The 21,310-nt window shown below is 39.0% G+C and overlaps 1 protein-coding gene across 1 annotated transcript in view; it reads left to right on the top strand.

Annotated features, from left to right (window-relative positions):
- The window catches only part of TCTN1 (tectonic family member 1), a 380,029-nt gene that overhangs the window by 97,862 nt on the left and 260,857 nt on the right, over positions 1-21,310 (top strand). The window contains exons 4-7 of the mRNA XM_053701719.1: positions 1-80; positions 2,681-2,771; positions 14,872-14,978; positions 15,599-15,619. The exon at positions 1-80 is cut by the window's left edge and continues 60 nt beyond it. Coding sequence (XP_053557694.1) covers positions 1-80; positions 2,681-2,771; positions 14,872-14,978; positions 15,599-15,619 — 299 coding nt within the window. The remainder of the gene's footprint in view (positions 81-2,680; positions 2,772-14,871; positions 14,979-15,598; positions 15,620-21,310) is intronic.

Here is a 21,310-nt window from a genome sequence, read left to right as displayed (position 1 = left end):
TTCTCAAAGAATTTGGTGGAATTTATTTTAATGCTGAACCTGATGCATCAAATACAGTAGCTTCCCAAACAAGATATGAGGTAAAAAATGACTAATAGGAAATTAGCACATTTTATTAGATGTACTGTATTGTGAATATGTATATGTGTGTGTGTGTACTCTGCTCTTATCTCTTTTTTTCCAAAGGTGTATGGAGTCCAACTTTGACCTAAAAGTCTTAGCTATTTTATACAGGTACTGTATACACCACTTCATATTGATTAAAAACATAAAACATTAAAATCCCTTTGACAGTAAATCCACGATTGTGTGATAGGGTACACAATCCCAAACTCCCTCTGCAAAGGGGTATAGATATTACCAATCAACAAACCTATAATCGTTTCACAGTACCTGGGGGATACGTATTCTCCGATATGCGTTTCGCCTTATATAAACAGCCTTTTCAAGGATATTTGTTCCTCACATTCTTCCAAGTCTTTATTATGTCCCCATACTTTCCTATTGGTCCTCAATACCAATGTTTTGGAACCAAAACGTTTGTGCGTTCCAAAGTGTTCAGGAATGGCTTTATGTCAAAACATTGGTATATTGAGGACCAATAATATATGAGTAATTTGGAGAAATCCTCTTTATAAAAATTGTATCACACTATTCTCTGTATATTTATTTCTTTGAGGTGGTGTCATCACTACAAAAATGAAGAAATGATCAGGAATAGTGTATCCTCTATACAAACCACTTAGTCATTTTTATTATTGCACACTGTTTATTGTATCACAATTATTTGCACACATACATATTCCTAGTTTGTTATCAAGATTATAAATGCTTTTACATTTGCAAATAACAGCTTCTAACATGTTGATTTCATCATTCATTTTCTGAACTGTATAATGCAACCTTATTGTGTCCCTTAACTGTATAATGCAACCTTATTGTACCCCTTAATAACTATATAATGCAACCTTATCGTACCCCTTAACAACTTTATAATGCAACCTTATCATACTCCTTAATAACTGTATAATGCAACCTTATCGTACCCCTTAATAACTATATAATGCAACCTTATGATACCCCTTAATAACTCTAAATTGCAACTTATCATACCACTTAATAACTGTATAATGCAACCTTATCGTACCCCTTAATAACTATATAATGCAACCTTCTCGTACCCCTTAATAACTATATAATGCAACCTTCTCGTACCCCATAATAACTATATAATGGAACCTTATTGTACCCCTTAATAACGGTATAATGCAAACTTATCATACACCTTAATAACTATATAATGCAACCTTATCATACCCCTTAATAACTGTATAATGCAACCTTCTCGTACCCCTTAATAACTATATAATGCAACCTTCTCGTACCCCTTAATAACTATATAATGCAACCTTATTGTACCCCTTAATAACGGTATAATGCAACCTTATCGTACCCCTTAATAACTATATAATGCAACCTTCTCGTACCCCTTAATAACTATATAATGCAACCTTATCATACCCCTTAATAACTATATAATGCAACCTTATCGTACCCCTTAATAACTATATAATGCAACCTTATTGTACCCCTTAATAACGGTATAATGCAACCTTATCGTACCCTTTAATAACTGTATAATGCAACCTTATCGTACCCCTTAATAACTGTATAATGCAACCTTATCATATCCCTTAATTTTTTTAGTAAGTTTTACCATTACATTTATTTACATTCTTAATTCAACTTTATTAGCACAATAATAATTATAAAGCTCAGTCTTCCTTCATTGTTTGACAATTTACTTAGTAGTATGAACATTTCTGTAATGTTATAAATGTTTTGATCGTTCAACCGCTCTTTAAATGTCTGATTCTATTTAAGTCTTTGCCAGTTGTCTAGGTTATGGAATTAGTGCTAGTCTACCAATTGATATCTAAAAGGGTGTAACAAGTCACTTTTTAGGTGGTTAACAATAGCATAATTGGTAAATAATAGTATCTTACTGCATATAACACCAGAGGCAAAATGTTATTGTGACTGTGGAAAACATCATTCATAGACTGTTACAAGGGGTTCAAACTCTAAATTAAAAAGGAGCAGAGAATGGGGACATCCCTGTTGTGCAGCGTGGTAAATAGTATAAAGAAGCCTGGTTTAAGCCTTTTACAAGCAGATAGGCCTAAGGTAATCTAAAGAGGCCTATAATATAAAGATATATTAAAACGCTTTAATATTGAGCAGATAATTTTAATCATTTACAAACAGCATGTGAATTATTCTGTTATTAAAGAGCAATATTTATAAATAAGGCATTGCAAGTAATACGGACATCTGTAAAACTGGCACAGATATTAAACAATTCTGTGAGCAAATAAGTATTGGAGACAAATTGCTTATCAATTGCTTTGATAATGTGAAAAATAGTGGACCTGAAAAGCTATCAATGATATGGATTATAATTTATTTTGAGGACTAAGCTTGTTTCTTACATATAGAGTATGATAAATGATTGCTTACATGTCATGACTGTATACAGTAGGTGATGCAATAGTTGGTTTTCTGGTCTGTGCATTTAATAAAGAATCATTTCTTTATAGCAGTCTACTATACATGTGTTTTTAGTTTATAATATAGCTCTTTGCTCTGATCATTTTTTTTTTACTCTTATTTTTGTTAGTATGGCTCCTCTATCCAAACTGCCGACGAGTCGTATCTAAAGATTCCTGCTCCTCTGGGTACAAAAGTATGCACAGATAGTAACCCAGTAGGTAAGATATTTCTGGTAACTTGGACCAATGGCACAACTAATATACAAAATAAAGGAACTGTCTTCTATTATAATTGACTGCTGAGCATTAGTTTATAAATAGACTGTAAGGTGCTGTGTATTAATGCTATTGGGATTAGAAATCCATATAGACACTGTCTAAACAGATTACATAGAAAAGAACTCACTTGTTCCTTATTTTACTTTTCCTGGGGCGTGTACCCTAATGAGTTAAAATGTGATCTTTATCAGTAACCACACACTTTAAAATATTGGTGTGTAACTTTAAAAACCGTATCTGCACTTACAAAATAAACATTGTAATATGTTGCTTCCCAAATGAATTAGTAGGGCATTATTATGCAGTCTATATATAGAATTAAGCCAAGCCGCTATGTAAGGTTCTAGCTCGGTTGGAATTGATATTAGTAAAAACGTAGTAACATAGTAGATGAGGTTAAAAAAAGACCGAAGTCCATCGAGTTCAACCTATACAAATATAAAATACTTACAAAAAGCTCCAGTTAAGCTTAAATAATCCCACTAAAAGGTGACCCATTTAATACAAGCAATCATATCCATGAATTTTGTTTCTAGACAGAAATGTATCCAAACAATGTTTAAATGTATCTAGGGTATTAGCATTCCGTTGCAGGAGATTAAATCTCCTTTCCTCCAACCTTAAATTGTGACCTCTTGTCGCAAACAATTTTCTTGGAATAAACAGAGCTTCTGCCATCTCTGTATATGGGCCTTGAATATATTTATATAAAGTAATCATGTCACCTCTCAAGCGCATTTTTTTTAATAAAGAAAACAGACCCAGTTTGGCTAGCCTCTCCTCATAGCTTAAATTCTCCATTCCCCTTATTAGCTTTGTGGTCCTTCTCTGAACTTTTTCTAGTTCTGCAGTATCTTTTTTTGCGATCGGTCCCCAGAACTGCACTCCATACTCAAGGTGAGGTCTTACCAGAGATTTATATAGTGACAGAATTATGCTTTCCTCCCTTGAATCAATGCCTCTTTTAATACATGCTAGTATCTTATTAGCCGTTGAAGCCGCTGCCCTGCAGTGTGCACCCATCTTTAGCTTGTTTTCTGTTACTACTTCCAAATCCCTTTCCTCCTCTGTTTGGCTAAGCCTTGTCCCATTTATTTTTACTTCCAAAATGTAGAACCTTGCATTTTCCCGTATTAAATCTCATTTTCCATTTACTTGCCCATACTTCTAATTTTTGCAGATCCTTTTGTAATGAAAGTTCATCCTGCTCTGATCTAATGACCTTACTTAACTTGGTATCATCTGCAAAAATAGAAATGTCGCTATTTAATCCTTGCTCCAATCATTTATTAAAATATATGAACCCTTTCAGTGCTATGACGGCTCTGAGCCATCGCAGAGTTTCCCACTCAGAGCCGTCGCTAGCACTCTCCCACCTTGAGGGAGATCTGGGGGCTCCCACCCGCTCCTACGCCAGCGATCAGGCCTCTATAGTGACGGGCATCATGTTTTGCAGGGTGACGTCACACGCAGTGACGTGATGACGTCACCGCGCGAGTTTAACAAATTACAATGACAAAAATAGGGAAAGGGGGCATGCTGCTTAGAAGCCTATATATCAGGCATCTAAGCAGCTACAGTCCCCTAAGAACTACTGTTGGAAAGGTAATCGCCTAACCTTTCCAACAATATAAGTCTGGGGATCTGAAGAAAAAAAAATATTTAAAAAAAAATTAAAATAAAAAAACCCCTCAAATCACACGTTGCTCCTTATCTTTTATCCAGTTATTTATCCATGAGCTAACATTTTCAGCTATCTCATGTGGCACTGTATCAAATCCCTTTGCAAAATCTAAGTATTTCACATCAATTGGTTCCCCTTTATCTATATTTTTACTTACTTCCTCATAGAATCTAATTAGATTAGTTTGACATGATCTATTTCTCATAAAACCATGCTGATTTGAACTCATAATCTTGTTTACACAAATATGCTTATCAATATAATCCCTTTTAATCCCTTCAAATATCTTCCCCACTATTGATACCAGACTAACTGGTCTATAGCTTCCTGGATCATCCCTGCTTCCCTTTTTGAAGAGTGGGACCACATCAGCTTTACGCCAATCCTAGGGGACTATGCCTGAGAATGAGTCTTGAAAAATTAAGAGTAGTAGTGTATATATAATAATAGTTGACTGGTCTTAAATGGAACAACCCTATTAAATTATTGCCAGAAGTATGTTAATTTGCATTAGAATATGTTGTCCCTGCTAAATCCTATAATTAACTCCAAACCAGTTTAGTCCTATGCTGTCCCATTGACACATTTTTAAATATTGGGAAGCCTCCAACCTCATTATAATTATCACAGAGCTAATCCTGTTCTGGCAAGTTAAAAACAATCTCTGGAGTACCTAATTAGACTTACCAACCCTCACTTGACATGTTTTGTAATTAACACGGCTTTATCAAAACTAAATACAGCTCTTCATAAAACAACAATATATATATATATAAGTTCCCTCCTTGAGTCATGGATGCAACTATTCCAACTGGACCATCATGACTGCAGATATCAGCCTGAGGACAGAAGAGAGCAGGCAACACATTGTCAAGTTACGGTGTCTGAGTTCAGTGAGATAATAAAAAAAAGTTTCTTAATATTTGTCAGTCCGGAATAGTGTATTTAGTATGAAGTAACTCTAACAAAGGAAATACATTGGCCATTGTGTAATAAATACAGTATTTGTACTTTTATGAACTCTAAGAAGATAATCAAGAAGTGTTTTATATGACATATGAGAAAATTACTATCAAGTGGGGGATTCTCTAAATGCACCAACTGGTTTTCAGAGAGTACCAGTATTTTTGTACTTTTTATTAATTGGATACCTAGTTGGTGATACATATTGACATGTCATCTCCAGAGAACAAAAACCATATAATCATCAACAATCGCTGTAATACTTATTGTGTAGATTGTCCATACACACTTTGCTCTGTCACCCTCTCTGCCACTCTCTGCACCCTCCTCCCAACCACTGACAGTGAAGTGGGTTCCCTATTGTCTTCCTCACACCTCTTTACCTGCCCACTTGACCCTATTCCTTCACATCAAAAACGTTCTCTCTCCCCCCTTCACTCCAGCTCTTACTCACATATTGAACCTATCCCTTTCTACCGGTTTCATTTCCTGCCTCCTTCAAACATGCAAAGGTCACCCCACCCTCCATAAACCCTCCCTTGACCCTAACTCTCCTGCAAACTACTGCCCCCATATCACTGCTCCTGCTAGCTTAAAAAATCCTTAAAAAAATAGTTTTCTTTCCTAAGATATGGAGAGTCCACAACATCATTCAATTACTAGTGGGAATATCACTCCTGGCCAGCAGGAGGAGGCAAAGAGCACACCAGCAAAGCTGTTAAGGGTCACTCCCCTACCCACAATCCCATTCCCCATTCATTCTCTTTGCCTCTGTCAATGGAGGAGGTGAAGTTTGGTGTCTGACGAAATTAATTCTTTTTTCGGGTACTTTTTCCTGCAAGCAAGGATTTGCGTTTAGCTGAGTCCACGTCAATCTTTTCAGTAGAGTAAAGTTTCGGTTCCACCTACTGCTTAGCAGGTTGCCCTCCCTCATAAGTCTGATGAGGAGGATACGCTGGTAGCCTCTGAGGGTGAAATCTCAGATTCGGACAGTATTATTTCTTCATCTGATACTGAAGAAGAAAAACTTTAGATTTAAGCTTGAATGCCTTCGTGTACTGTTAAAGGAGGTATTGGCTACTTTGGACGACTCTGATACTTCTGTCGTTTTCAACCCTAAGAAGTCTTAGAGGAGAGAAGGGAAAGAGGTGATATGATAGCAACTTTCAAGTACATTAAAGGGTTTAGTAAAACTGAGACTGTGGGTATTTTACATAAAATGGAAAATTCAAGAACAAGGGGTCATGAGCTCAAGCTAAAGGGTAGTAGATTCAGGAGTAATTTGAGGAAGCACTTCTTTACAGAAAGAGTGATTGATTTATGGAATAAACTTCCTCAAGAGGTAGTAGCAACAAACACTGTGGGGGACTTTAAAAATGCATGGGACAAGCATAAGGCTATCCTACTAACTAGATAAATTTATACTGTTAGGTAAGGTCGGGCAGACTTGCTGGACCTATGGCTCTTATCTGCCGTCAATATCTATGTTTCTATGTTTCTAAGTCTAGTAAACTTAATAAATACTATGATGTTCCTTCCTCTGTTGAAGTTTTTCCTGTCCCAGACCGTGTGACGGAGATTATTTCATAGGCATGGGAGAAGCCATGGATTCCTTTCTCCCCGTCTCCATTATTTAAAAAGATGTTTCCTGTTGCTGACTCTATTAAAGATTCTTGGCGCATGGTGCCTAAAGTAAAAGGGGCTATTTCTACTCTGGTTAAGAGAACTACGATCCCTATAGAGGATAGCTGCTCCTTTAAGTATCCCTTGGACAAAAAACTGGAAGCTTATTTGAAGATGATGTATGTTCATCAAGTCTTCAATGACAAACTGCAGTTTGTATTGCCACAGTAGCAAGTGTGGCATCTTATTGGTGCAATGCCTTGTCTGAATCAATTTTATTAGAGACTCCGTTAAAGGAGATACAAGATAGGATTAAGGCTCTCAAACTAGCCAATTCCTTTATTTCTGATGCTAACATGCAAGTTATTAGACTGGGGGAGCCAAGATGTTTGGCTTCGCTGTCCTAGCCTGCAGGGCATTGTGGCTAAAATCTTGCTCAGCTGATTTTACCTCTAAGTCCAAGCTTCTGATGCTTCCTTATAAGGGGAAGACCTTGTTCGGACCTGGTCTGGCAGAAATAATTTCTGATATTACGGGTGGAAAAGGGTCTTTTCTACCGCAAGACAAGAAGAACAGACTCAAAGGACATCAAAGTAATTTTCGTTCCTTTCGTAACTTCAAAAGTCTTCCTCTTCCAAGCAGGAGCAGTCCAAGCCTTCTTGGAAGCCCAAACAGTCTTGGAATAAGGGGAAGCAATGAAATAAACCCTCAGCTGAGTCTAAGTCAGCATGAAGGGTTAGCCCCCGGTCCGTGTTCGGATCAAGTAGGGGGCAGACTTTCCCTGTTTTGTCAAACGTGTAGACGAAATGTCCCAGATCCTTGGGTTATGGACATGGTATCTCAGGGTTACAAAATACAATTCAAAACTTTCCCACCCAGGGGCAGATTCCACCTCTCAAGATTATCTGCAGACCAGGTAAAAAGAGAAGCATTCTTGAACTGCGTTCAGGACCTTTCCTCCCTGGGAGTGATCCAGTAAGGGAACCGGGTCTCGGATTCTATTCAAATCTGTTCGTGGTTCCTAAAAAAAAAAGGAAAACTTTTCGACCCATTTTAGACCTAAAGTGCCTTTACAAGTTTCTCGGGGTACCGTCCTTCAAAATGGAAACCATTTGTTCCATTCTTCCTTTGGTCCAAGAGAGTCAGTTCATGACGACCATAGACCTGAATGACGCATATCTTTATGTTCCCATCCACAGGGATCATCATAAATTCCTGAGATTCGCCTTTCTAGACAAACACTTTCAGTTTGTGGCTCTTCCGTTTGGACTTGCCACTGCTCCCAGAATTTTCTCAAAGGTTCTGGGGGCTCTCTTGGCAGTGATTCCGGTCTTGGGGAATTGCAGTGGCGCCATACCTGGACAACATATTGGTTCAGGCGCCATCTTTTCAACAACTAAACTCTCATACAGAGATCTTGTTGTCTTTTCTACGTTCCCACTGTTGGAAAGTGAATCTGGAAAAGAGTTCCCTTGTTCCATCTACAAGGGTAGTTTTCTTAGGGACCATAATAGATTCCCTATCTATGAGAAAAGGTTGTCAGTCAGTTCCCCTGAAAGGTCAGATTTCTGCATTATCTATTTTGTTACACAAGTGTCTGGTGGATGTGCCAGATGTTCAATCTTTTTGTCAGGCCCTTGTCAGAATCATGCCTGTGTTTTAAACCTGTTGCTCCTCCTTGGAGCCTTAATCTTGTTCTTAATGTTTTGCAGCAGGCTCTGTTTGAGCCAATGCATTCCATAGATATGAAGTTGCTATCTTGGAAAGTTTTGTTTCCTATTGCTATCTCTTCTGCTCTGAGAGTTTCTGAACTCTCGGCTTTGCAGTGCGATTCGCCTTACCTTATCTTTCATGCGGATAAGGCGGTTCTACGTACTAAATTGGGGGTTCTTCCTAAAGTGGTTTCAGATAGAAATGTTAATCAGGAAATTGTTGTTCCTTCTCTTTGTCTCAATCTTTCTCATAAAGAACGTTTGTTGCACAACTTGGATGTTGTGCATGCTCTAAATATCTACCTACAGACGACTAAGGATTTTCGCCAGTCTTCTGCCCTGTTTGTTTGTTTCTCAGGAAAGCGTAGGGGCCAGAAGGTTACTTCTACTTCTCTTTCCCTCTGGTTAAGAAGTATGATTCATTTTTGCTTATGAGACTGCTGGACAGCAGCCTCCTGAGAAAATTACAGCTCATTCCACTAGGGCTGTCTCCTCTTCTTGGGCTTTCAAAGATGAAGCTTCTGTGGAACAGCTTTGCAAGGCTGCAACTTGGTCCTCTCTGCATACTTTTTCCAAATTTTCCAAATTTTATACTTTTGCCTTGGCTGAGGCCTCTTTTGGGAGAAAGGTTCTTCAAGCGGTGGTGCCTCCTGTTTAGGTCTGCCTGTCTTGTTCTCCCTCCCTGTTCATTCTGTGTCGTCTAACTTGGGTATTGGTTCTCACTAGTTATTGAATGACGTCACAGACTCTCCAGATCTTAGGAAGGAAAACAAAATTTATGCTTGCCTGATAAATTTCTTTCTTCCGGCTATGGAGAGTCCACGACCAAACCCTTTGAGACAGTTATTTTTGACTAAACCTCAGGCACCTCTACACCTTTTGTGTTATTCTTTTTTCATTTCCCTTTGGTCAAATGACTGCAGATTATGGGTAGGGGAGTGACACTTAACAGCTTTGCTGTGGTGCTCTTTGCCGCCTCCTGCTGGCCAGGAGTGATATTCCCACCAGTTATTGAATGACGTTGTGGACTCTCCTTATCCGGAAAGAAAGAAATTGATCAGGTAAGTATAAATTTTGTTTTCGATTGCCTAACCCACTTTCTGTCTTCCAACTCATTGCTCAACCCCCTGCAATCTGGCTTCCACCCTTAACACTCAACTGAGACTGCCCTCACCAAGGTTACTGATGATCTCCTTTCTACTAAAAACAATGGCTACTACTCTAAACTCATCTTACTTAACCGCTCTGCTGCCTTTGACACTATTGACTATCCCCTCCTCCTATGGACTCTCTGCTCTCTTGGGCTCTGTGACACTACCCTCTCCTGGATTCACTCTTATCTCTCTTACAGATCCTTCTCCGTCTCTTTTGCTGGTGACTCCTCCTCTCTATTGCCTCTGTCTGTTGGAGTACCTCAAGGCTCACTCTTCTCTGTTTATACTTCTTCACTGGGTAAACTTGTCAACAGCTATGGCTTCAACTATCACCTCTATGTTGATGATACGCAGATCTACCTATCCACCCCTGCACTCTCTCCTCTCAATTCTCACATCAGCGACTGCTTATCTGGCATTTACTCCTGGATGGACTCTCACCACCTAAAAATAAACATGTCCAAGACCGAACTACTTCTAATCCCCCCCCCCCTAACTTTACTCCAGTTTCTAATTTTTCTTTCACTGTTAGCGACACCACTATCTCCCCATCACCCAAAGTCCGCTGCCTTGGAGTCACACTTGACTCAAACCTGTCCTTCATTGCCCACATCCAGTTGCCTTCACTGGCTCCCTATTCACAGCAGAGTTAAATTCAAAATTCTCACCCTGACCTACAACACCCTCACCAATGCTGCCCCACCCTACCTGTCCTCAATCATCTACAAATATACTCCAGCCCGCCCCTAAGATCCAGCAATGACCTGCTCCTTGCATCCTCTACTATCACCTCCTCCCATGCTAGACTACATGACTTCTATCGTGCGGCACCTATCCTCTGGAACGCACTTCCTCGAGCTGTCAGACTTTCCCTTAACCTTTCCTCCTTTAAACGCTCCCTAAAGACCTTTTTGTTCAGGGAAGCTTATCACCCGACTCAACAAATGAATTTCACTTATCTATTATTATTATTATTAATAATAATATTATTATTATAGGTTATTTGTAGAGCGCCAACAGATTCCGCAGCGCTATAAACAAATGCAGAGTACAACAAAACATTTATAGGGATCAAACGGGAAGAGGGCCCTGCAAAGAATCGCACTGTTGTAAGAAGGTGATCTACAAACAGCTAGACTCTTAGGCTTACATGCTAAGGGGGTTCAGGGGATAGCAATGGAGGAGAGGAACTGGTATAAAGAAAGGTTAGTGTAGGTTGTATGTATCCCTGAACAGTGGAGTCTTTAGGGAGCCTTTGAAGCTTTCAAAACTAGGGCAGAGTCTTGTGGAGCGAGGCAGAGAGTTCCACAAGATGGGAGCCAGTCTGGAGAAGTTCTGTAAATGGGAGTGTGAGGAGGTAACAAGAGAGGAGGAGAATAGGAGATCATGAGCAGAGTGAAGGGGACGGGAGGGAGAGTATCTGGAGACATGGTCTGAGATATAGGGGGGGAACAGTGCAGTTGAGGGCTTTGTATGTCAGAGTGAGAATTTTGTGTTTGATCCTAGAGGCAAGAAGAAGCCAATGAAGGGATTGGCAGAGAGGTGCAGCAGATGAAGAGCGGCATGTTAGGAAGATGAGCCTGGCAGAGGCATTCATTATGGATTGTGAAGGAGCTAGGCTGCGGCTGGGGAGACCAGAGAGGAAGGGTTGCAGTAATCGAGGCGGGAAAGGATGAGAGAGTGGATTAAAATCTTGGTTGTGTCTTGTGTGAGGAAATATCTAATTTTAGAGATGTTTTTAAGGTGGAAGCGGCAGGCTTTAGCCAGGGACTGAATGTGAGGAGTGAAAGAAAGATCTGATTCAAATGTGACCCCAAGACATCGGGCATGCGGGGTAGGGGTAATGATGGAGTTCTCGACAGTTATAGAGAGATTGGGGGTAGAGATTTTGGAAGAAAGGGGAAAAATAAGGTGCTCCGTTTTTGGAGAGATTTAGCTTGAGGTAGTGAGAGGACATCCAGGAAGAGATGTGAGAAAGACAGTTAGTGACACGGGTTAGCAAGGAAGGAGATAGGTCTGGTGCAGAGAAGTAGATTTGGGTATCGTCAGCATACAAATGATATTGGATCCGTCTGACTTTATTAGGGAACCTAATGATGACGTGTAGATTGAGAAGAGAAGGGGACCGAGGACAGAGCCTTGCGGTACCCCGACAGAAAGTGGTGACGGGGCAGAAGAGGCCCCAGAGAAGGCTACACTAAAGGTACGGTTTGACAGGTAGGAAGAGAACCAACGAGAGGGCTGTGTCACAAATGCAGAAGGATTGGAGGGTTTGGCGCAAAAGAGGGTGGTCAACAGTATCAAAGGCTGCAGACAGATCAAGGAGGATAAGTAGAGAGTAGTGGCCTTTCGATTTTGCTGTAAGTAGGTCGTTGGTAAACTTAACAATTGCTGTCTTTGTGGAGTGATGGGGATGAAATCCAGATTGCAGTGGATCAAGGAGGGAGTTTAATGTAAGGAAATGGGATAGACGTGCATATACTAGCTTTTTGAGAAGCTTTGAGGCAAGAGGGAGGAGGGAAATAGGGCGGTAGGTGGATGGGGAGGTTGGATCAAGAGAAGTTTTTTTGAGGATAGGTGTGACCAGTGCATGTTTCAGAGATGAGGGAAATATACAGGTGCTGAGGGAGAGGTTGAAAATGTGTGTGAGTATAGGGGTAAGGGTAGAAGAGAGGGAGGGGAGTAGCTGTGAGGGGATAGGTTCAAGGGAACAGGTAGTGAGGTGAGAGTGCAGTATAAGTGCAGAAACTTCTTCCTCAGTAACAGGGGAGAAAGAGCTACGTTTATGGCTATGTGGGTTGTGGATGATTGTGAGCATTTGAGGGGGTGAGAGAATGGAAGTGTGTTCAGAGCTGATTTTGTTTCTGATGGAGTCGATTTTGTTATTGAAGTGGCTGGCAAAGTCTTGAGCTTACAGAGAAGTTGTATTAGGAGGCGGGGGTGGGCGGAGAAGATTATTGAAAGTGGAGAACAGACTTTTTGGGTTAGAAGAAATAGTAGAGAAGTAATGTTGCTTATAGAGATTAAGGCAGAATAGTTGGAGTTCAAGATGAATTTGTAATGAAGAAAATCAGCTGAACTCTGAGATTTTCTCCAGTGCCGCTCAGCCGTACGGGAACATCTGCGTAGGTACCATGTCAGAGGAGTATGCCAGGGCTGAGGATGAGTGTGTGATTTCCGAACTATAGTAAGAGGGGCCAGATTGTCAGGGACGGATATAAGGGTGGAATTTATAGTGGCAGATAAATTGGTTGGTCAGGGCAGGAAAAGAAGAAGGATGAGAGGATAGGTTTCTGGGAATTAGCAAGCTGTTGCTGATCTAATGACATAATGCTTCTGTGAAGTTTGGTATGGGGAGTAGAAGAAGGGAGAGTTGTAGGGAGGGATGATATGTTGCAAGCGGAGATGGTGGTCAGAAAGAGGAAAAGGGGAGTTTGTGAAGTTTGAAATAGTGCATTGATAGCTAAAGATCAGGTCAAGGGAGTAACCATCTTTGTGAGTGGCAGAATCAGTCCATTGTGACAAACCGAAAGAGGAAGTGAGTTTCAGAAGTTGTTTTGCAGAGGAGGCAGTGGGATTGTCAAGAGGGATATTGAAGTTGCCAAAAATGAGGGCATGGGTGTCTGAGGAAAGGAAATAATGTAGCCAGGCAGCCAAGTGATCTAGAAATTGAGTTGATGAGCTAGGGGTTTGGTATATGACTGCAACACGTATAGAGAGGGGAGAGAATAAGCGAATCGTGGGTTTCGAATGAGGAAAATGTGAGGGAAGAGATGGGTTGTATTTGTTGAAAGGTGCAACAAGAGGAAAGTAAAATACCTACACCACCTCCTTGTCTATTACCAGACCTAGGAGTGTGGCTGAAGTGGAGACCCCCATGTGGCAGAGCAGCAGTGGATGCTGTGTCTAGGGGAGAGAGACAGGTTTCTGTTAGGGGATAAAGAGGTCATGTATAGAAGTGAGCTTGTTGCAAACGGAGCGAGAGTTCCAGAGTGCACAAGTGAAAGAGGTAGTGACTTTAGATGCAAGAGGAATTGAGTAAGGTTGCCAGAGATTTGTTTTCTGAGTCTATGGAATGGTACACATTGATGTGCACGGCTAGGAAGTTGTTGGGGACCAGGATTAGGGGAGATGCCACCAGCAGTTAGTAAAAGCAAGAGGGAGAGTGACATGAGATGAGATACAGATTTGCAGTAATAAGACGGTTGCCCTCATCTATCTCCTCACTAACATTATTCTCACCTTTGCAGTCCTCACCTCCTGTTTCGTATCCTCCTAGCCATCTAGATTGTAAGTACCCACAGGAATAGGGCCCTCAATTCCCCCTGTATTTGTAAAATTTTGTCTTTTATTGTGTTGTTTCTCCAATGCACTTTTATCTTTGTACCCATGGGCAGCGCTGCAGAATCTGTTGGCGCTTTATAAATAAAAAAATAATAATAATAATCTATGGGCCAGCCATGAAAATTGCAATAAGAGTGAGACCAAAGAAACCTTTTTAGTCTCTCATACTTTCTCTTTCCTACATAAAACACTAAAATATTGTTACCAAAATTGGCTACCCAGATCTTGTTTCATTTTGTGCCATAAGCTTTATACATTTAGCTTATGTTGAGCTTCTCTTCCCTATGTAAGTAGCACCTTCACTGTATCTCACAAGACCAGATAGCTGATGGTAGGAATAAAAGAGGACATCAGATTATCTGGTGCCATATATCTGATTATTAAAGGGAAAGTCAGGCAATTTCAATTAAGAGTATTCAGTCCAGTGGCAATAAATTATTTGAATTCATATTTTTTTTTTTTTTTTACTATTTCTGGTTATATTGTATTTGCATTAATAAATGTTTACAACACTGGCATTTATAAAATACATTCTGCTCATTATAACCATCTTTTTATAGGTTTTCTGGTGAATCATGATTTCACTTGTAGTCGAAATATACAGATAGAAAATTGTTCCTTACCTGCACTGACTCTTGGAACGTACCTAAATGTGTCTATTTGGTCTGTAAGTATTGAAAAACTATTTTTTTTTTATTAAAGGAACATGAAAGTCAAAATGAAACGTTCATGGCTCAGATAGAGCATGGAGTTTTAAGAGACGTTTCAGTCTCCTATTTTTAAATCTGCTTTATTCTCTTAGTATGAACATACCTAGGTAGGCTCAGAAGCAGCAATGCACTACTGGGAGCTAGCTGTTCATTGGTGGCTACATACATATTGCTGTTATCATTGGCTCACCAGATGTGTTCAGCTAGTTCCTACTAGAGAATTGCTGCTCTGGAGCTGACTCTATGTGTTTAACCCATTTGCAGTAGCTTGAGCATTTTCTTTTTACACTTTTATGTCCCTTTAACAGTTTTTATATATTATAAGCAGATATATATATGGCCTTAAAAAGGATTTTTATTAATGCATGTATATATTCTTTTGTTTTAAAAAAGGAGATGACTAACTATGTGTCTAACCCCTTTGCAGTAGTTTGAACATTTTTCTTTTTACACTTTTATGTCCCTTTAACAAATTATATATATATATATATATATATATATATATATAAACACGCAGATATATTTTTTTGGCCTTAAAAAAGGATTTTTATTAATACATGTATATATTTTTTTGCAGGAACCAAGCATGAAAAACTTGGTATGTGATTTCTTTTTTTTTTATATATATTATTTCCCTAGTTGTTGAGCAATTTCTTGTGTTGTGTCACTTTCTTGTGAAGCAGAATTTTATTTAAATGCCAACGAAAATTTAAATATGCTTTATTTGATGTCTAAAAGGTAAAAGTTGCACACTTTTAGTTTGGGCACAGCTGACTCTTGTTTGCTCTATGGCTGTAGGACCAGCAACTCATTGCACCTGTGTGTGCAGCCTTAATCACTTCAGAAGGAGAAGTTAAAAATAACTAAATAAAAAAATACTTTTTCTAAATTAACTGTTATGGAAATACAGGTAAATATTTCCAAATCTAAATATATTCCGAAATCCAGACTTTTTCATTAGTACTTATTGTAAATTACATTTTTTTCCTACCAGTAAGACAAAAAACAAACTAAAAACATAGGCAGAGAAGATTGTGTGTTCTAGCTAGAATACCTTTCTGATGGTACTGAGTATCCAAAGGTATTTAAAATTATATAACATTTCCTTTAGGTTATATGTGTAAGCTGTATTATGGCATGTAAATACTGCCTAAATTACATAATATATTGTTTTTTTCACTTGGTCCCATTTTGCAAATGCAAATATTCCAAAATCCAAACTATTATGAAATTCAAACTTTTTCTGGTCCCAACCAGTTTGGATAAATGGTTTTGTACCTGTAATATAATTGTGTACATGCATAAGAACAGTCTCATTTATTCTTACTTGCCACTAAAATTTCTTATTCAAATGTCTTACCAAACATTTTCTTCCCCCAAAAAGTCACACACAGTTTATGCAACCATCTATGGTCATCTGTCTATGGTGTGTTCAGTTGCATATAACTTAAAGAAACATAATTTATGTAAGAACTTACCTGATAAATTAATTTCTTTCATATTGGCAAGAGTCCATGAGCTAGTGACGTATGGGATATACAATCCTACCAGGAGGGGCAAAGTTTCCCAAACCTCAAAATGCCTATAAATACACCCCTCACCACACCCACAATTCAGTTTAACGAATAGCCAAGTAGTGGGGTGATAAAGAAAGGAGTAAGACGCATCAACAAAGGAATTTGGAAATAATTGTGCTTTATACAAAAAAATCATAACCACCATAAAAATGGTGGGCCTCATGGACTCTTGCCAATATGAAAGAAATTAATTTATCAGGTAAGTTCTTACATAAATTATGTTTCCTTTCATGTAATTGGCAAGAGTCCATGAGCTAGTGATGTATAGGATAGTAATACCCAAAATGTGGAACTCCACACAGAAGAGAGAGAGAGGGATAAAATAAAAACAGCCATTTTCCGCTGAAAAAATTAAATCCACAACCAAAAGAAATATTTTTTTTCTCATAAATGAAAGAAAAACTTAAAACATAAGCAGAAGAATCAAACTGAAACAGCTGCCTGAAGAACTTTTCTACCAAAAACTGCTTCCGAAGAAGCGAATACATCAAAACGGTAGAATTTAGTAAATGTATGCAAAGAAGACCAAGTTGCTGCTTTGCAAATCTGATCAACTGAAGCTTCATTCTTAAAAGCCCACGAAGTAGAAACTGATCTAGTAGAATGAGCTGTAATTCTCTGAGGCGGGGCTTGACCCGACTCCAAATAAGCTTAATGAATCAAAAGCTTTAACCAAGATGCCAAGGAAACGGCAGAAGCCTTCTGACCTTTCCTAGAACCAGAAAAGTCAATAAATAGACTAGAAGTCTTTCTAAAATCTTTAGTAGCTTCAACATAATATTTCAAAGCTCTTACCACATCCAAAGAATTCTTAGGATTAGGACACAAAGAAGGGACAACAATTTCTCTATTAATGTTATTAGAATTCACAACCTTAGGTAAGAATTTAAATGAAGTCCGCAAAACCGCCTTATCCTGAAAATCCGAAAAGGAGATTCACAAGAAAGAGCAGACAATTCAGAAACTCTTCTAGCAGAAGAGATGGCCAAAAAGAACAACACTTTCCACAAAAGTAGTTTAATGTCCAAAGAATGCATAGGCTCAAACGGAGGAGCCTGTAAAGCCTTCAAAACCACATTAAGACTCCAAGGAGGAGAGATTGATTTAATGACAGGCTTGATACGGACCAAAGCCTGCACAAAACAGTGAATATTAGGAAGTTTAGCAATCTTTCTCTGAAATAATACAGAAATAGCAGAGATTTGTCGCTTCAAGGAACTTGCAGACAAACCCTTATCCAAACCATCCTGAAGAAACTGTAAAATTCTAGGAATTCTAAAAGAATTCCAAGAGAAATTATGAGAACACCATGAAATATAAGTCTTCCAAACTCGATAATAAATCTTCCTAGAAACAGATTTACGACCCTGTAATATATTATTAATCACTGACTCTGAGAAACCTCTATCACTAAGCACTAGGCGTTCAATTTCCATACCTTCAAATTTAATGAGATCCTGATGGAAAAACGGACCTTGAAACAGAAGGTCTAGCCTTAATGGAAGTGGCCAAGGTTGGCAACTGGACATCCGAACAAGATCCGCATACCAAAACCTGTGAGGCCATGCTGGAGCTACCAGCAACACAAACTATTGTTCCATGATGATCACTCTTGGAAGAAGAACTAGAGGCGGTAAAATATAAGCAGGTTGATAACACTAAGGAACTGACAATGCATCCACTGCTTCTGCCTGAGGATCCCTGGACCTGGACAGGTACCTGGGAAGTTTCTTATTTAGATGAGAAGCCATCAGATCTCTTTCTGGAAGACCCCACATCTGAACAATCTGAGATACACATTTGGATGGAGAAACCACTCCCCTGGATGTAAAGTCTGACGGATGAGTTAATCCGCTTCCCAATTGTCTATACCTGGGTTATGAACCGCAGAGATTAGACAGGAGCTTGATTCCGCCCAAGCAAGTATCCGATATACTTCTTTCATAGCTTGGGGATTGTGAGTCCCACCCTGATGATTGACATATGCCACAGTTGTGATATTGTCTGTCTGAAAACAAATTAATGGTTCTCTCTTCATAGAGGCCAAACCTGAAGAGCCCTGAAAATCGCACGGAGTTCCATAATATTTATTGGTAATCTCGCCTCTTGAGATTTCCAAACCCCTTGTGCTTTCAGAGATCCCCAGACAGCTCCCCAACCTGAAAGACTTGCCTTTGTTGTGATCACAGTCCAGGTTGGACGAACAAAAGAGGCCCCTAGAACTATACAAGGGTGATCTAACCACCAAGTCAGAGATAGTCAAACATTGGGATTTAAGGATATTAATTGTGATATCCTTGTATAATCCCTGCACCACTGGTTCAGCATACAAATCTGGAGAGGTCTCATGGAATGCTGGCTTAAGGACAGAAAACAAAGTGTCTTAGTAAATGGAGTTCATTCAGCAGAGGGGGCTGTTACTAGTGGTGTTCCTCAGGGGTCAGTTCTCGGGCCTGTTTTGTTTAACATATTTATCTGCGATATCAGCAAAGGGCTACAGGGGAAAGTATGTCTCTTTGCAGATGATACAAAAATTTGCAACAGAGTGGATGTTCCAGGGGGGGTAGACAAAATGAGAAGTGATATACAACAATTGGAGGATTGGACAAACGACTGGGATCTAAAGTTTAACACAGCAAAGTGTAAAATAGGGAAGAAAAGGGAAGAAAAATCCAAATGTTAATTACGGACTCAATGACACTTTACTGACTGTTACAGACGAGGAACAGGACTTGGGAATTATTATTTCAGATTATTTAAAACTTAGTAAACAATGTAGTAATGCAGCGAGTAAGGCTAGCAGAATGCTTGGATGTATTGGTAGAGGTATTTGCAGCAGAAATAGTAAGGTTCTTATGCCACTTTATAGATCATTAGTTAGGCCTCATCTTGAGTATTGTGTGCAGTTCTGGAGACCATATCTTCAGAAGGATATTAACAAACTTTAATCTGTGCAAAGGAGGGCTACCAAAATGGTACATGGTCTAAAAAATAAAACTTACCAGGATAGGCTCAATGACCTAAATATGTATAGCTTAGAGAAGAGAAGGGAAAGAGGTGATATGATAGCAACTTTCAAGTACATTAAAGGGTAAAACTGAGGCTGTGGGTATTTTACATAAAATGGAAAATTCAAGAACAAGGGGTCATGAGCTCAAGCTAAAGGGTAGTAGATTCAGGAGTAATTTGAGGAAGCACTTCTTTACAGAAAGAGTGATTGATTTATGGAATAAACTTCCTCAAGAGGTAGTAGCAACAAACACTGTGGGGGACTTTAAAAATGCATGGGACAAGCATAGGGCTATCCTACGAACTAGATAAGTTTATACTGTTAGGTAAGGTCGGGCAGACTTGCTGGGCCTATGGCTCTTATCTGCCGTCAATATCTATGTTTCTATGTTTCATGTGAAAACGAGCAAAGGGGATCGCGTCCGATGCTGCAGTCATGAGACCTAAAACTTCCATGCACATAGCTACTGAAGGGAATGATAGAGACTGAAGGTTCCGACAAGCTGAAACCAATTTTAATCGTCTCTTGTCTGTTAGATTCAGTGTCTATGACTCTGTCTCTATTTGGAAACCTAAAAAAAGAAAAAAAAAAAAAAATAGCATCAGGAACTGGAAAAACCTCTGGAGTAACCACAGGAGGTTTATAAACAGAATTTAAACGTTTGCTAGTTTTAATATCAAGAGGACTAGTTTCCTCCATATCCAATGTAATCAACACTTCTTTTATCAAAGAACGAATATACTCCATTTTAAATAAATAAGTAGATTTATCAGTGTCAACATCTGAGGAAAGATCTTCTGAATCAGATAGATCTTCATCAGAGGAGGATAATTCATTATGTTGTCGGTCATTTGAAATTTCATCAACTTTATGAGAAGTTTTAAAAGACCTCTTACGTTTATTAGAAGGCGGGATGGCAGACAAAGCCTTCTGAATTGAATTAGCAATAAAATCTTTTAAATTCACAGGTATATCTTGTACATTAGATGTTGAATGAACAACAGGCAATGTGCTATTACTGACGGATACATTCTCTGCATGTAAAAGCTTATCATGACAACTATTACAAACCACAGCTGGAGACATAATCTCCACAAGTTTACAACAAATGCACTTAACTTTGGTAGAACTGTTATCAGGCAGCAGGGTTCCAACAGTGATTTCTGAGACAGGATCAGATTGAGACATCTTACAAATGTAAGAGAAAAAACAACATATAAAGCAAAATTATCAATTTCCTTATATGGCAGTTTCAGGAATGGGGAAAAAATGCAAACAGCATAGCCCTCTGATAGAGAAAAATGCAAGAGGCACATAGGAATGGGGTTTTAAATAATGAAAATATTTGGCGCCAAGTATGACGCACGACACAAACAGAATTTTTTTTTTGGCGCTAACAACATCCGGAAATGACACACTCGTGTAATTGAAGACGCAACCTTGTGAAAGGAACTCAGTGTCAACTAAGACGCCGGAAATGACGAATTTTGCGTTATCGAACGTAACTTTGCGCCAAAAATCTGCCGCCAAGAATGACGCAATATACTTTGGCATTTTGCGCCCTCGCGAGCCTAATTTTGCCCGCGAATTTTAATGAAAATAAGTCAATTTGAAAAAAGACTATACCCCAGGGAAGAAATATTTTTCCTAAAAAATGCTTTTCCCAAATATGAAACTGGCAGTCTGCAAAAGGAAATATACA

This window comes from Bombina bombina, chromosome 2 (assembly GCF_027579735.1).
Source record: "Bombina bombina isolate aBomBom1 chromosome 2, aBomBom1.pri, whole genome shotgun sequence".
NCBI lineage: Eukaryota > Metazoa > Chordata > Amphibia > Anura > Bombinatoridae > Bombina > Bombina bombina.
This window is presented reverse-complemented; position numbering and strand designations above follow the sequence as displayed.